The sequence below is a fragment of the Camelina sativa genome, chromosome 15 (assembly GCF_000633955.1).
Source record: "Camelina sativa cultivar DH55 chromosome 15, Cs, whole genome shotgun sequence".
In the NCBI taxonomy this organism is placed as follows: Eukaryota; Viridiplantae; Streptophyta; class Magnoliopsida; order Brassicales; family Brassicaceae; genus Camelina; species Camelina sativa.
This window is the reverse complement of record NC_025699.1, coordinates 7141839-7155588: the sequence shown is the minus strand read 5'-3', so window position 1 is coordinate 7155588 and position 13750 is coordinate 7141839. Positions and strand designations below refer to the sequence as shown.

At 36.3% G+C, this 13750-nt stretch overlaps 4 protein-coding genes across 4 annotated transcripts; 1 reads left to right on the top strand and 3 right to left on the bottom strand.

Annotated features, from left to right (window-relative positions):
- On the bottom strand, window positions 2377-3518 carry LOC104745815 (ethylene-responsive transcription factor 4-like). The gene has a single exon (XM_010467169.2). It carries the CDS (start codon window positions 3454-3456, stop codon window positions 2788-2790), a length of 669 nt encoding a protein of 222 aa, XP_010465471.1. The 5' UTR covers window positions 3457-3518; the 3' UTR covers window positions 2377-2787.
- Window positions 6314-8004, top strand: LOC104745813 (putative pentatricopeptide repeat-containing protein At3g15200). The gene has a single exon (XM_010467166.2). It carries the CDS (start codon window positions 6326-6328, stop codon window positions 7958-7960), a length of 1635 nt encoding a protein of 544 aa, XP_010465468.1. The 5' UTR covers window positions 6314-6325; the 3' UTR covers window positions 7961-8004.
- Window positions 7803-9220, bottom strand: LOC104745814 (30S ribosomal protein S20, chloroplastic). The gene is made up of 3 exons (XM_010467168.2): window positions 8957-9220; window positions 8644-8804; window positions 7803-8280 (listed from the first exon to the last, which is right to left on the bottom strand). Exons 1-3 carry the CDS (start codon window positions 9138-9140, stop codon window positions 8023-8025), a joined length of 603 nt encoding a protein of 200 aa, XP_010465470.1. The 5' UTR covers window positions 9141-9220; the 3' UTR covers window positions 7803-8022.
- LOC104745812 lies at window positions 9444-13586 on the bottom strand. Its single transcript, XM_010467165.2, has 17 exons — window positions 13442-13586; window positions 13271-13334; window positions 13015-13123; window positions 12832-12894; window positions 12627-12730; window positions 12321-12387; window positions 12158-12229; window positions 11916-12077; window positions 11740-11813; window positions 11530-11627; window positions 11061-11168; window positions 10790-10887; window positions 10467-10604; window positions 10315-10362; window positions 9980-10094; window positions 9759-9856; window positions 9444-9647 (listed from the first exon to the last, which is right to left on the bottom strand). Exons 1-17 carry the CDS (start codon window positions 13494-13496, stop codon window positions 9561-9563), a joined length of 1560 nt encoding a protein of 519 aa, XP_010465467.1. The 5' UTR covers window positions 13497-13586; the 3' UTR covers window positions 9444-9560.

Sequence of the window (13750 nt, the reverse complement as noted above, 5' to 3'; positions counted from 1 at the left end):
GGCCTAGACGGTTTTTAGGCGGTTTAGGCGTTTACAACATAAAACATTATATATATAAAATTATGTATAAATATATGTTAGAAAAATAAAAATAAATATAAATTATATACAAAATTAAGAAAAATACATTTATTTAAGTTATATTAACAACATATAAACATTTATAATTACGTATATAGATATAAAACTTAATAATTTAAATATATATAGTTAAAAATCAAAAATAAATATTAAAATTAAATTAACGTAATTTTAAGCGGTTTAGGCGGTCATGTAGGCGTCTGCTGAGCGCCTAGCGCCTAGACGGCGCCTAGGCGGCCGCTAGACCGCTTTCTTGAACACTGTTTAATATAATGAAGTATTTGATGGAAAAAAAAATTAATAAAAAAGGAAGACAACTAGAGTAGTTTATTCTTGAAATAAATATTAATTTTGTTATATATGATTTTATTAACAAAGAATCAAAGAAAATACTGTTTTAATTGTAAAATTGTAAATTTCTAAGGCGAACGTTGATTCCTAATAAAGCATATATCAAACATGAAATCTGAAATCCTCATATTTATTTAAGTAATTACATAATTACATAAAAGAATACTATTTCTGTTTCAAAATATAGGAATAAAATCTGAAAATATATTGTAAAAATTAAATGATTTGTAAATAATTAAATAGAATGTAAATAACATGAGTGTTTCACTTACTATGTTTTATGTTCTAAAAATATCAGTCAACCTTTTAACAATTAAATTAAATGTAAATATATAGTATTTTTTTGCTTGTGTGAAACTGTTTGAATATGAGAAAAATATAAGAGTAAAAACATTAGTTATTTCTGGAAATATAAGTTTGCAAAATTTATTTGCTCGCAGCTCGCTGTAGGTAGTAAATTTTTTTGAGAGGACGATGACTTTTGAAATAATACTACGAAGACTACAAAGTAAAGTACTAGTACTATTTCTCATAAATATTAGTATATTTTTTAATTTTTTTTGGCAAAAAGTGGGCACCACAGTCTCTGATTCGGTCTCTTCTGAAAAGGATCACTCGCGCTGCTTTTGCTTGGCCGTCGGTGCCGCCTCACTCATTTTTTTTCGGAATTAAGTATAGAAATAAAACTGAAATTATAAGATCCACCCACGTGGATAAGGAAAAAGAATATAAGCCGTTGGATGTACACGCGAATCACGAAGAGATAGTTATTTTGACTCTTTTTGATTGCGGAGTTGGAGACAAGAATCTCAATCAAACCATCTCTTCTCTGCCTCTCATTATGAAGCCGCTTTCTTTTTTTTTCTTTTCCTTTTCATCTCTCTCACAATCTTCTTCTTATACGTCGTGTCGTTTTTTCCTTCTTTCAAACGTTAAATTATTGCTCTTTCCTTAACATCATTGATTGAAATTTGAATCTACTATCTATAATTATATACAATTTACATTTTCAACACATCACGCCATCATTGTTTTCACTAGTAGTAAATGTTTGCTTTCCGAAAAAAAAAAAAATCAAATTCCTTTTTTTAAACAGCCATCTACAAATATTATTGGTCAAATGATGTTGTTTTAACAATGAAAAATATGAATTGCTGTTTAGGATATTTTATAAATGACAGTATTAGGTCAAATGATGTTGTTTTAGCCGAATTCAACTCCGAATCAATTCAATGTCATATTTAAAGAATATTTAATTCTGTATTGTTTTTGTAAACCACTATATCAAGACTAGTTGTTTTCTTTAAGAGAATCTATTTACCTTTTTGTTTTAATCTTTGCCGACAAAAATTTGTTTACACAATTATAGAGATCTTTTCATTTTAAAAAATTATATGTAGGCGTAGCTCTCTTATCTTTGTTTTATGGTATTTTTTTTTTCTTTTCGAACGGAAGAATCTACTAAATTTAAAGTCTAGGTTCTCTCTGTCACAACCTAATTATAGAGTGTTAAATGTTACCTCTACAAAAACTAGCCAGAAGAATTAGAACAAAAAAAAACATATAGGAGCCCTCTTGTAAGTCCGTACTGTATAAGTAGACCCTACTTAATGACGTAAGCGCGAAGAATTTTCTAACATACGCCGCAGAGAGAAGAAAAAGAGTGGGGGCCCACACACGCCGGCTGCGTGTCTGCTGGAAACTTGGACCATTTGTTTAAAAAGCCCCGACGACGACATACTCAAGACTCAACTCTCAACTCAACTAACCTTTTTTTATTTATGTATAATTAATCTCACTTTTCATTTTTAGATTTCTTTTACTCAACTTACACAATTATTTCTGATTGATTTATCAGATTATTATTATTTTGTTAACGATATTGGAAACGAAGTCGAAGGCCAATATAGAAGAAGCCGCCGGATAAAGTACATAAGCAAATAATTAATAAGTAAGGAAATTAGATTAGATTAGACAACACCATTCTGAAGATTACCAAATTATTGATTGAAAATTTGGAAGAACAACAAAAACTGAAAAAAAAAAAAAAAAGTAGTAAAAAACATAGGAGGAACAACATGGGTTTGAAACCAAGTCGCAAAAAAATTTAAAACACACAACAAAAGTTCAGATCTCCTCCGGTTATGTAATAATATGTACATAACGATCCATGTCAGCTAAAATTATAATTTTTCTTTTCTCTCTCAGATTTAATTTTTTTTTCTTTCTTTCTAAAAAACTGATTAATAATTTTAATCTGAGAGAGAAAAAAACTAGGAGAAAACGAATTCTCTCAGCTCAAAAAAAAAAACGAAAACGCATGCGCTTCGAATTGAAACGACACCGCTTAAAGGCTCAGGCTTGTTCTGACGGAGGAGGAAAGTTTAGATCTAGATCTAACGGCTGAGATCTCTTCTCCAACCCTCCTTCGAAATCAACAACCGAGGACGAATCAGAGTCGCTCTGTGCTCCTCCACAGGCAACCTTAGTCGCAGCATGCACCGCCGACGGCCTAAACACCGGAGTAGGCTGACCACGACCTCCGTTACCGATTCCCATCAGGTCCAAAAAGTAGACAGGACGCGCCATCGGGATCTGATAACACGCGCCGCCGCTGTTTCCTAGGCTAAGCTCGAGCTGCGGCGGAACATTTCCAGCAGTCACAGACGGAACAACCGCCGTGGGAGGAGAAGCGCAGTCGAGCGTGCTGCTCTGGCTAGGACTGCGAGCGAAACCGGCGGGCACCTTCTGATCACTGAGTTCGAGGAAAGTGGGGAAATTGGTCTTAGCCTTAGCTCCACGAAAATCACGCGCCGCGGAATCGTAAGCACGCGCCGCTTCCTCGGCGGTATCGAAAGTACCAAGCCAGACGCGGGTTTTCTTGCCGGGATCACGGATCTCGGCGGCGTAACGGCCCCAAGGACGCTTCCTAACGCCTCTGTAACGAATCTCCTTGGCATTATTATTAATATGGGTTTGGTTAGTAGTAGTAGCCGGGTCGGGTTTCAAGCCCATCTTAGCCATATCGGAAGATAAGAAGAGATTTGAGAGTGGGTGTGATAATTGAAGGAAGAAGAGGAAGGGGGAGAGAGGTTGTTTATATATAAGATGAGGGATGAGGATGGGAGAGAAAGAGAGAGAGAGAGTAAAAGCGACGCTCCTTTTGGGGCGCTTTGTTGTGAGAACAGTCAAAGCCTGAAAATGGTTTTAGCGGCTTCTCTTAAAAAACCCCAGCGGTTTTCATGGTTTTTTTTTTTCTTTCTTACCACCACTTATCTTTTGCCACGTGTTTTTCTTTCCTTTTTACATTGAATTTTGCTTTTTTTTTTTTAAATTATCAACCATTCGTTTCTTTTTTTTTCTTTTTACCCCATCAAACGTTTTTTTTTTTAAATTTCTGTTTGATCATCATTTTAATGATTTAATTCTTGTATTTTACACTGTTAAATACATTGACAAAAAAATAGATACAGAATTAATTACTTTATATTTACCAGAATTAAATACATTGACAATATTACCAGATGACAAAAAAATAAAAAAAAAACTAATTACTTTATATTTATTTTAAATAACACTTTATCTCTGTATCTTATTTGTTTAATTATTGAATATTTTAGCAATTAAACAATTAAACTATATAATCTTTGCATTAAATCAGAAAATAACACTTTATCAGGAACTTTTTTTTAATCAATGAGTTTTAGATACATTGTTTATCTGATGTACTAAACTTTTGATACAATGTAAGAAACACTTTTTTAGTACAATGTAACAAAAATTAGATACAATGGGTTCAAAAGGAAAGAGAAGAAGAAGAAACCCGGACAAATTTGTTTGACGCATTAAATGGAGATGCGTGGAGTTTGCTGTTTGCCCACACAATGTATTCCCATAAATGCTGATAAGATTTCGATTTTTTCTTTTATTTTTTCTTTTTTTTAACCAAGGTTCCCAATTAAGTATGTAATCCCATATCATAATTTAATGTATATAGTTAAACCAAATTTCTGAATTAAGAACATTTTCTTTTTATTGATTCCGTTTGCACACGTGATTTAGGATCTAATTAAAAGCTGGCTTTCCTCTTAACAGATAGGCATTGAGTACAACTAACTTGAATTTTGCACGCTTTGTTATGAGATTATATTGTTTCAAATGAGAGAGCTTATTTATCAACCACACAACATGTACAACAAACCTTGTTGCCATATATTGATATATATGTATAAAGTATAAACTATTAAACTTATGATTGACTGGACTCAGTATGTTTTCCCTTAATAGTTAATATGTTTGACTACAAGTTAATGCTTTTGAGATAAAAGAAAAAAAAAACTGAATAAATCTGTGAGTCATTTCATTTACTCAATAACTATGTTTTCATATAATATCTTAATTTTTCTTTTTCGAAAATGACTAAAATGAATTATAAATGTATGCATAAATCATAATACTCTTGTTATCTCAAATTTCTTTCTGAAAATAAAATTATTACTTCTTCTACTAGTGCATCTAAGCTAAAGATGCAACTTTTTGAAGAATATGAAAATACTGGTAAAAATACACACTCGTGCATTATAATAGAGGGAGTTAAAAAGTAGTAAATAAAGAGAGGAGAGTGGTAAATTGAAAAAAAAAAACTACTAGGAAATAAATTGAGCAGCGGCGCCTGAAAAGCAGAGAGAAAGAAACCCAAACAAAACAATAAGTTATATTGGATGACGCAAATATGTAAAAAAATACGTGGCGACATCAGGAGGACGCGCGGCTAAGTAAACGCGTTTCAATGTAGGAGAGTGCATCTCACCGCTAAACACGTGCCGACGGCGATCGCGTGAAAGAAAGAGAGCGTTGTTAATGCGTGACTTGTTCGACTCTAGCTCCCATTTCAACTTTGAGTTTGACTGCTTTTATTTTTTATTTTCTTTTCCTCAAAATAAAAATATATATAAAAAAATGAAAAGCTACATAGCCGCCCCTTCGCCCAAAAAAAAACAAACATGAGCCCACAACGCACTCGGGTATTTAATAATAAAAGAAATTTAAAGTGTTTTTGTTATCTTTGGTTTTTTTTATAAAAGATGTATAGTGCCACGTGGTCAACGCGACGCGTGGAGAATGATTATGGAGAGAGAGGGAGACAAAGGGAGAGAGAGAGAGAATGGTGGTCGCGTCGGCTAACCGTGAGAGAGATTCTAACGGCGGTGGGCCCGCCGTTTGTTTTGTTTCCTAAAAGACGGACGGTAATTTTTACTTTACATTGACGACGGCACATGAAGACGTCTTCATTATTTATAAAGCTTGATTATTAATTTTATTCTGGAAACTTTGTTTTTTTTTTTCTAACATTAAAATTAAAAAATGTCTTCACGACAGCTACATATGTCTTCACGCCATGGATAATGGATTGGGTTTTTCTCGGGCCACAGAATCTGCTCTAATATCAGAATTTTAAATAAAATGGAGTACCATTATTTTACTATATTATCTTTTTTTTTTTTTATTTTTTTTATTAATTATTATTGTTATCTTTACGTTTCACAAGGTGTAACAAACAACAGTTAATTGATTATCAAGATACCGTTTTAGTGTTTCTTAAACATGATTATTAAACTACGTAGCAGCTTCCCTTACGTATATGTCGTCGGTTTCTATGTCAATATTTTTTATAGGTCGTTCAAATCCCAAATATTAAAATTTTAGTTTGGTCGGCAATTTTCTTTTTAATTATTGTATACAATACTAAAAACTTTGTAAATTGAAAGTTGTAAAATTTAATCATAAACACACTACTGTATATTTTAATTTCACAAAAAAAGTTTTGGTTAAATTATCTTTATAATGTTATTTACAATAATCAATCACCCAAAAAAAAAAATTGATTGCAACAATGTTACATATGGTTACGTACTGCTTCCAAAGATCGTACCTGGGAGAGTTTGTGAAGATGGGTGGGAAAAAAAACAAAATTGAAATCTTACTTAAGCTACAAAATGCTCTATGGAGACGCCAGATCTCTTCTTCATCATCATCATTGGTCGTCATTCTTCCCCGTGTTTTACCTCCAGAGAAGCCTAATCAAAAGAAAAACACCACTCTCTCTGGGTTTCACTTCCTGGGTGTTAATCAAGCTACGCACTTTATTCATTCTCTTGCAACTCACGACAATGTCAACCAATCTGCTGTCGATGATGTTCATAACATCATAAAGAATCACCGTGGAAGTTCATCTGAAGAGATTGAGCGGATTCTTGGTAAGTGCGGGATTGAGTTAACCGAAGAGCTGGTTCTTGAAGTGGTTAATCGGAATCGATCTGATTGGAGACCGGCTTACGTAATTTTCAAATTGATCGTGAAACAATCTGTGTATCTATCTAGCTCCTTGGTTTATAACGAGATTCTCGATGTTCTTGGGAAAATGCGGCGATTCGAAGAGTTCCACCAAGTGTTCGACGAAATGTCTAAGAGAGATGGGTTTGTTAACGAGAAAACATACGAGGTTTTGCTAAACCGGTACGCTGCTGCTCACAAAGTAGATGAAGCAGTAGGAGTGTTTGAGAGGAGGAGAGAGTTTGGGATTGAGGATGATTTAGTTGCTTTTCATGGGCTTTTGATGTGGTTGTGTAGGTATAAGCATGTTGAGTTTGCGGAGACCTTGTTGGTCTCTCGTAGAAGAGAGTTTGGTTGCGATATAAAAGCCATGAATATTATTCTCAATGGTTGGTGTGTTTTGGGGAATGTTCATGAAGCTAAGAGGATTTGGAAAGATATCATTGCTTCTAAATGTAGGCCAGATGTTGTCAGCTATGGGACGATGATTAATGCGTTGACGAAGAAGGGGAAATTGGAGAAAGCTATGGAACTATACAGAGCTATGTGGGAAACGGGAAGAAACCCGGATGTTAAAATCTGCAATAACGTTATTGATGCTTTGTGTTTCAAGAAGAGAATCCCTGAGGCTCTTCAAGTGTTCAAAGAGATGGGTGAGAAGGGTTGTTTTCCTAATGTTGTCACATATAACTCGCTTTTGAAGCATCTCTGCAAGATAAGGAGAACAGTTAAAGTTTGGGCGCTTGTGGAAGAGATGGAACATAAAGGTGGGAGTTGTTCGCCTAACGATGTGACGTTCGGTTACTTGCTTAAGTATTCGCAGAAGCCTAAAGATGTGGAGGACGTTTTGGAGAGGATGAGAAAGAACAGGTGTGAAATGACAAGCGACTTGTACAACTTGATGTTTAGGTTATATGTTCAATGGGACAATGAAGAGAAAGTGAGAGAGATATGGGGGAAGATGGAGAGAAGTGGATTAGGACCAGATCAGAGAACATATACTATTAGAATTCATGGTCTGCATACAAAGGGAAAAATTGGAGAAGCATTGAGTTACTTTCGAGAGATGATGTCAAGAGGAATGGTGCCTGAGCCAAGAACTGAGATGTTACTGAACCAGAACAAGACCAAGCCAAGAGTAGAAGACAAAATGCTTAGATCGAACTTAACAAACGAAGAGTCTGAAAGCGACTAAATGTACATTAAAAAGAAACAGTAAACAAAAACAAATTTCCATTATCCAGCTCCATGTTCTTATTATGCAGCAATTGTCACAGCTTCTGATGCTACTGGTGCTGCTGCGTCTGGGACATACCAACCGTGGTGAATCTCAACAGCTTTTTTCCTCCTTGCCAGCCGAGACTTCCTACGGGCACCAGTGTTCTTGTGTAGCGCTTTAACCTTCACTGCTTTGTCAATTGCAGAATAAGCCTCTCCGATAAGTTTTTCCACGGATACTATCTCATCAGGTTGGGCCTCTGTTTTCTTCTTGAGTCCCTCAAGTGCTTCCAAGACCTGTTAGAATATAACTCAAATGGATTATACTCTCATCTTGCATGTATGTAAAAAAGTTAATCACAAACATTTATAATTCTTGTAGCTGTCAGGGGATAATGAGACTATTTAACATCTCCCAAGTTCTAAAAACAACATGGAACAGCTTCCATTTCTACAAACAATGATGACTAATCCACCTACTTGGATTGTAGTGTTCAGTGTTGTTTACTGGTTATTACAAGAGTTCCAAAGGAGAAACATTCCCTAATATTGATTTCACCTAACTTATCACTAAGACTTTAGAGTAACAGCACCTACAAGCTTATCAACAAAGTTGTATACAGCATTCACAGAAACAGTATATGAGGTTTACAAGATTACCTTCTTCATCCGTGTCCGGGCTTCAGATTTCTTAGATTTGTTGTAAAGGCGCCTCTTCTCAGCTTGGCGAGCTCTCTTAGCAGCAGAATCAGCTTTCTTCGTCGGAGCAGTAGCCTCACACACAATCAATTGCCTCGTTGGTTTCTGTACCCACAAATTCCCTGTCCAGACATGTATAATTCAAATCCCAAAACCCCCAAAATTTCGAAAACAAAAGAGCTCGAATGAATTCAAAATTGCAGATAACACATTTCAATAAAGTATTCCATGACCAGGACGAAAATTCACGATTCTGAAAGTAGGGTTATTATACCGGAGGAGAAGGCGACACATTGAGAAACGCTCTGTGAGAAGCTAAGGGAAGAGCATACAGTAGCCGAAGAAGCACGACGAGTGGAGACGGAAGAAGATGAACAAGAGATTCCCTTAAGCGAAAGGACTTTGAATTGAGATTCGAGAGTCGCACAGGAAGAAAGACACTGCACTATCGTCGCCATCGATATCTACACGGCTTCTCTTCTCTTCTCTTCTCCTTTGTTAGTATGAGTAAAATGGCTCCATTTCGAACCAGTCAGTGTTGTTATCCATAAAGGAAGAGATGATGTCTGGAATTGTAATTACCATATTACCCTTATTTGATTTACTTAACAACGATACAACCCTTTCTGTGTTTATTCTCAGGCTATGTATGGTAAACTATGAGTCTATGAGAAACGAACCAACTCATATCTTTTTTTTTTTTCTGTTTTTCCTTTGATTAACCAACGTTCAACACTACAGAAATATAAAGAACACAAATCTCGTTCGAAACTTCTACTGTTTCCAAGGAACTAAAGTTCACTTATCCGAACACTAGAGAAGATTACAAAAAACAAAAACTTTGATCAACGAAGAAGTTTTTTTCTCTAGTTATGTCTTTAAAATCCTTGGCCTGTCTTTACTTCTGGTCGTGCGTCTCTGTACTTCTTCGACATATACGGTCCACTTCGAACAGCTTCTTGCAGCTGCAACAAATTTCAATCATGTCAATAGCAATCAAAAGTATATAATGTAACATCATAGAAAGCTTTTCCGAAACTTCCATCCTAGTAGAAGATAGCAGAAAAAGATGGAACCTTTTCGCCGGTTTTTAGACGACGAGGGTCATCAACAAAGTTACTACACAAGAACGCTTCGTGAATTGATTTGCAGCAGTTATACCTTGCTTCCATTGCTGTGTAAAATAAAATGTGAGATTTAGACTCACAGAACAAAGGGGTTGAAGGGAGAAAAAAGCCAAATACAATGGCTGGTGTGTGTGATACTATGATGATACGAGGAGTGTTACTTGGTTTACCTATTTTCTCACTTTCAGTGGTTGCATCCGTAACTATGTTTATTATCTCTTCTTTGGACAAGATTTCCACCAGGCACCATGGCCGAGCCACCAATGCTGTTAACGCTCTATAACCCTGCAAACGCATTGTAAACAACCTAGTTTTTAGCAAAAAACATAGTTCCTTCTAGAAAATGTGAGATAAAATGAGCGTCATGTTCCGAGTTTTGTGTAGAATGACAAAAGAGAGGTTTTACTTTTGAATGAAATGTAGTGTGGCATTTTAAAATTTCCAACCAGAGAAATCAAGGGGGAGAATATATGAAAGATCAAATGCTGAGGTTATAAAGCTTTACCGCAAGACGAATCTCTGAGCTTTGTTGAAGAACTGAAAGGAATAAACCCTGCGATTTGTGTGGCATGCTTCAATTAGCTCATGCTACAGATCAAACATAAACATATGTCGTCTACACACTACTGAGGAAGCATACGCAAAAGAGGAACTTACGGATGGGGTTAGTTTTGTGCTCTCTGCTGCAACATCGTATATTAACCATCGAAGGCTTTCTTCAGCTTTTCCATCAACTATTCTGTTGCTCTTAGGTCGTGTTTCACCTGCGATGTTTGCCAGTGCGTGCAGTGCAGCCTGCACATGCCATTTACGAAATAGTCATATAGTATCATGAAAGTCTCTGCTAATGAAACAAAATATCAACCCTCAATATTTAGAATCAGAAATCCTAAAACTGCAAAAGTTGGATATCAAAAACTGTCTTCCTACGAGCATATAATCGGCAGGATATCAATTGATGATAGCAATAACTCACTAACCAACTGTTTTCCGTGTGCATTACGATCAAACGCAGTAGCTACAACATGTCTTGCAGCTGGAGGTGAAGTTGAAAGGACAAGATTCGCCCCCTTCGTTGCTAAACATTTTTGTACAAAATATACATGTAAGGCACAAGATCATTGCATGGGAAACAGATATCTTGTCAGTTGCTCTTTATAACCCACAACTGCAAATGTATGACCTAGCTAGCTATCTTTTTCAGAAGGAGACTGCAACAAACGGAGTTTCATAGAACAGTGAGCCACTTACTTGATCCAATCTGACCAAGTGCATCAATCGCAACTTCCTGTGCATCAGTATCATTTATCTCCACTGACTCCAGACTCCCAACAATAGCTGAAATTAACGCCTTCACACCTGGATTCAGGACAAGGGTGAAAGTGGATTTTTGCCAGCTACAGTACAGCCGAAAAACATAAGTCTATTCCTAAAGCTATCTTCTCTTTCATAGATTACATTCAGAGACAAAGCAATTCGTAGTTAACTTGTCAACTTCTTCACTTGTATGAATGGCACAGTAAACAGAGGCTCTTATTATATGATGATAGGAGAATAAAGACCTAGATTATTTGAGACAGGGAACAACCGCATAACTCTTCCAGTCCTAACATAACATAATCCCAAAAACTCCTTGTTGTCTTAGCATAGCATATAGAAGGAATCACAAAACATTCACATTTTTCTAACCAATAGAGGCATATAATAATGAAAATCTTACTAGTTTCTTCCACGACATTGTAGATATTTTCCTTCGAGAGGAGCCTGCCACTTATCATCATTGCTCTTAACTTTTCATATGGTCCCGTCGATGTACCACTATACAAAATATAAGACCCAGAGAAAAATTGAAGGGTGAGCTGATGCAAGCTTAACAGATATCCATGCTCTTTTTGCTGCAAACATGGGTAAGGTTTAACAGTGTTTGTACCTGATGATAGAGCACAACAGCTGAATAAGTGAAGTTTGTGGCACGAACTCTGAACTGTGCTCCACTTCCACTAACTTCAGCGTTCATGCACAAATATTTAAACATAATTCTATCTTTTGCTTTCAAAAATGGGCAACACAGGAAATAGACTGAATGGTAATCTCAGAGAGGCCAACCTCATAGTAGAGTTCCAGAACATTTAAGATCACAAGAGTGTCTTTTGTACCCTTCATTTCTGCCTCGAGTAAATCAAGAAGCCCCGAATTCTTAATTTCTGAAGCTACAACTCGAGAAATCGAGAAAAGCTTCACTACCAAAGACAAAACCCGGACTCGTGCCTGAAAAGTAGTTGGATAACTGTAAGCGAAAACAAGAAATGATCATCATCGTAATTTTTTTTTATAAAGCGCTGAATTACCAGTGAAGAACACCTTGCAGCAAGGTTGCGAAGATGTGTAGCATCGTTGGTGTCAGAAGGGAAGATTACGGACTGTGGAAAAAGAGTTTTATGCATCAGGAATAGTTGGTGCAAAAGAACTAGCCCCCGAGCCAGAATAACCAGTTAAACATTAAACACAGACCATTGCATCGGGAAAACGTGCAAGGCTCTTAATTGTCTCACTTGCAGCATGTGCCACTTCATCATCGCTACAGAAACAAACAAAAAAATGTAAATGGTGAATTTTGAGGCAAACAGCTATTTAGAGACACTAAAGCCATATTGGAATCCCTCAAGACCCATCCAAAGGCTTTCTCGACGGTATTCATTACGCTTCAACTAGTTGTTTCTGTTGGTCTTTAGATAGTTAGTTAGACTAGAGTAAATCCCAGACGAATGAAGACAACTGTAAGAATATAATCTAGAGCTATTAAACATGGCATCTTACCTGTTAATGATATAATCAAGCAGAAGAGGGTGTATGCCATTGCTAACAACTAGCTGAACAGGGGAAACATCGTTTGTATCGCAATTCTCCAAGAGGCAAAGGACCTTAAGAAAAACCGAAACAAGACTTCAACATTAGCAAACGCTACAAACGATAAAACCCATTGAGAAGGCATGAACCAATGCTTATATATATAGACACTTACAGTTTTGCAAGCCAGAGATTTCACTACTGCAGAATCCGCCTTGAGACCAACTTGCAGAACGGGCTTAAAACAAACACCAAACAATTAAATCAGACTACAAATATAGCAATTGGCTAAAAACTGCTAATTAAGTACACATATAATAGGAACACAGAACTAAAAATAGAAATCATTGAGTCTTACCATATACTGAGGAATGAGTGAGGCGCCATACTTAGTCTTAAACAGCCTCTCCAAGCAAGTCACCAGCGTGTTTTCAAAACCTGGGATGTCCGGATCGGTTTGTAAAGCCCTGCACGCGAGTATTACGAATTAGCTCCCAGAACTCATAAGAAACCCAATGAAAGCAAGAAACTACTTAAACCCAGAACAAACCACAAGAATAGATTCAAACAGAAATCGCAAAAGTTAAGCAAAGTTGGAAGAAGAAGAGAATCACTTGAAAATAACGGGAAGAGGGAAGCGATCGAGGAACTCCTTAACCGAGGCTTCGTTTTGAACGCCTGAGAATCAAAACGGTAATCGGATTACAATAATCACGACGGAATTAGAACAAATCGCACAAATACGTATAAAAAGGAAGTGGTACGAAAACAATCGAGTTAGTTACCGGGATAGTTTGCGAACTCGAAAGCAGCATCGAACAACTGGTTAACGTCTTCCATGGCGATTTCTTTCTTTCTTTTTTTCAGCAAAATTTGTTTCGTTGCGAACAAGAATGAGAGAGACGAAAAGGACCTCTTTGATGACGACGACTCGAGTCCTCCTATGCTTTCATCAAACGCGTGGCAATTGGGAAACTCTTTAATTATGGCCTGGCCCATTTATCTGATAAGGCCCATAGGGGTGAGCAAGAGGTTCATTGGTAATCTTACCAAGTTTTAAAAACAAATTATGATTGGTGACATTTTTAAGTTAT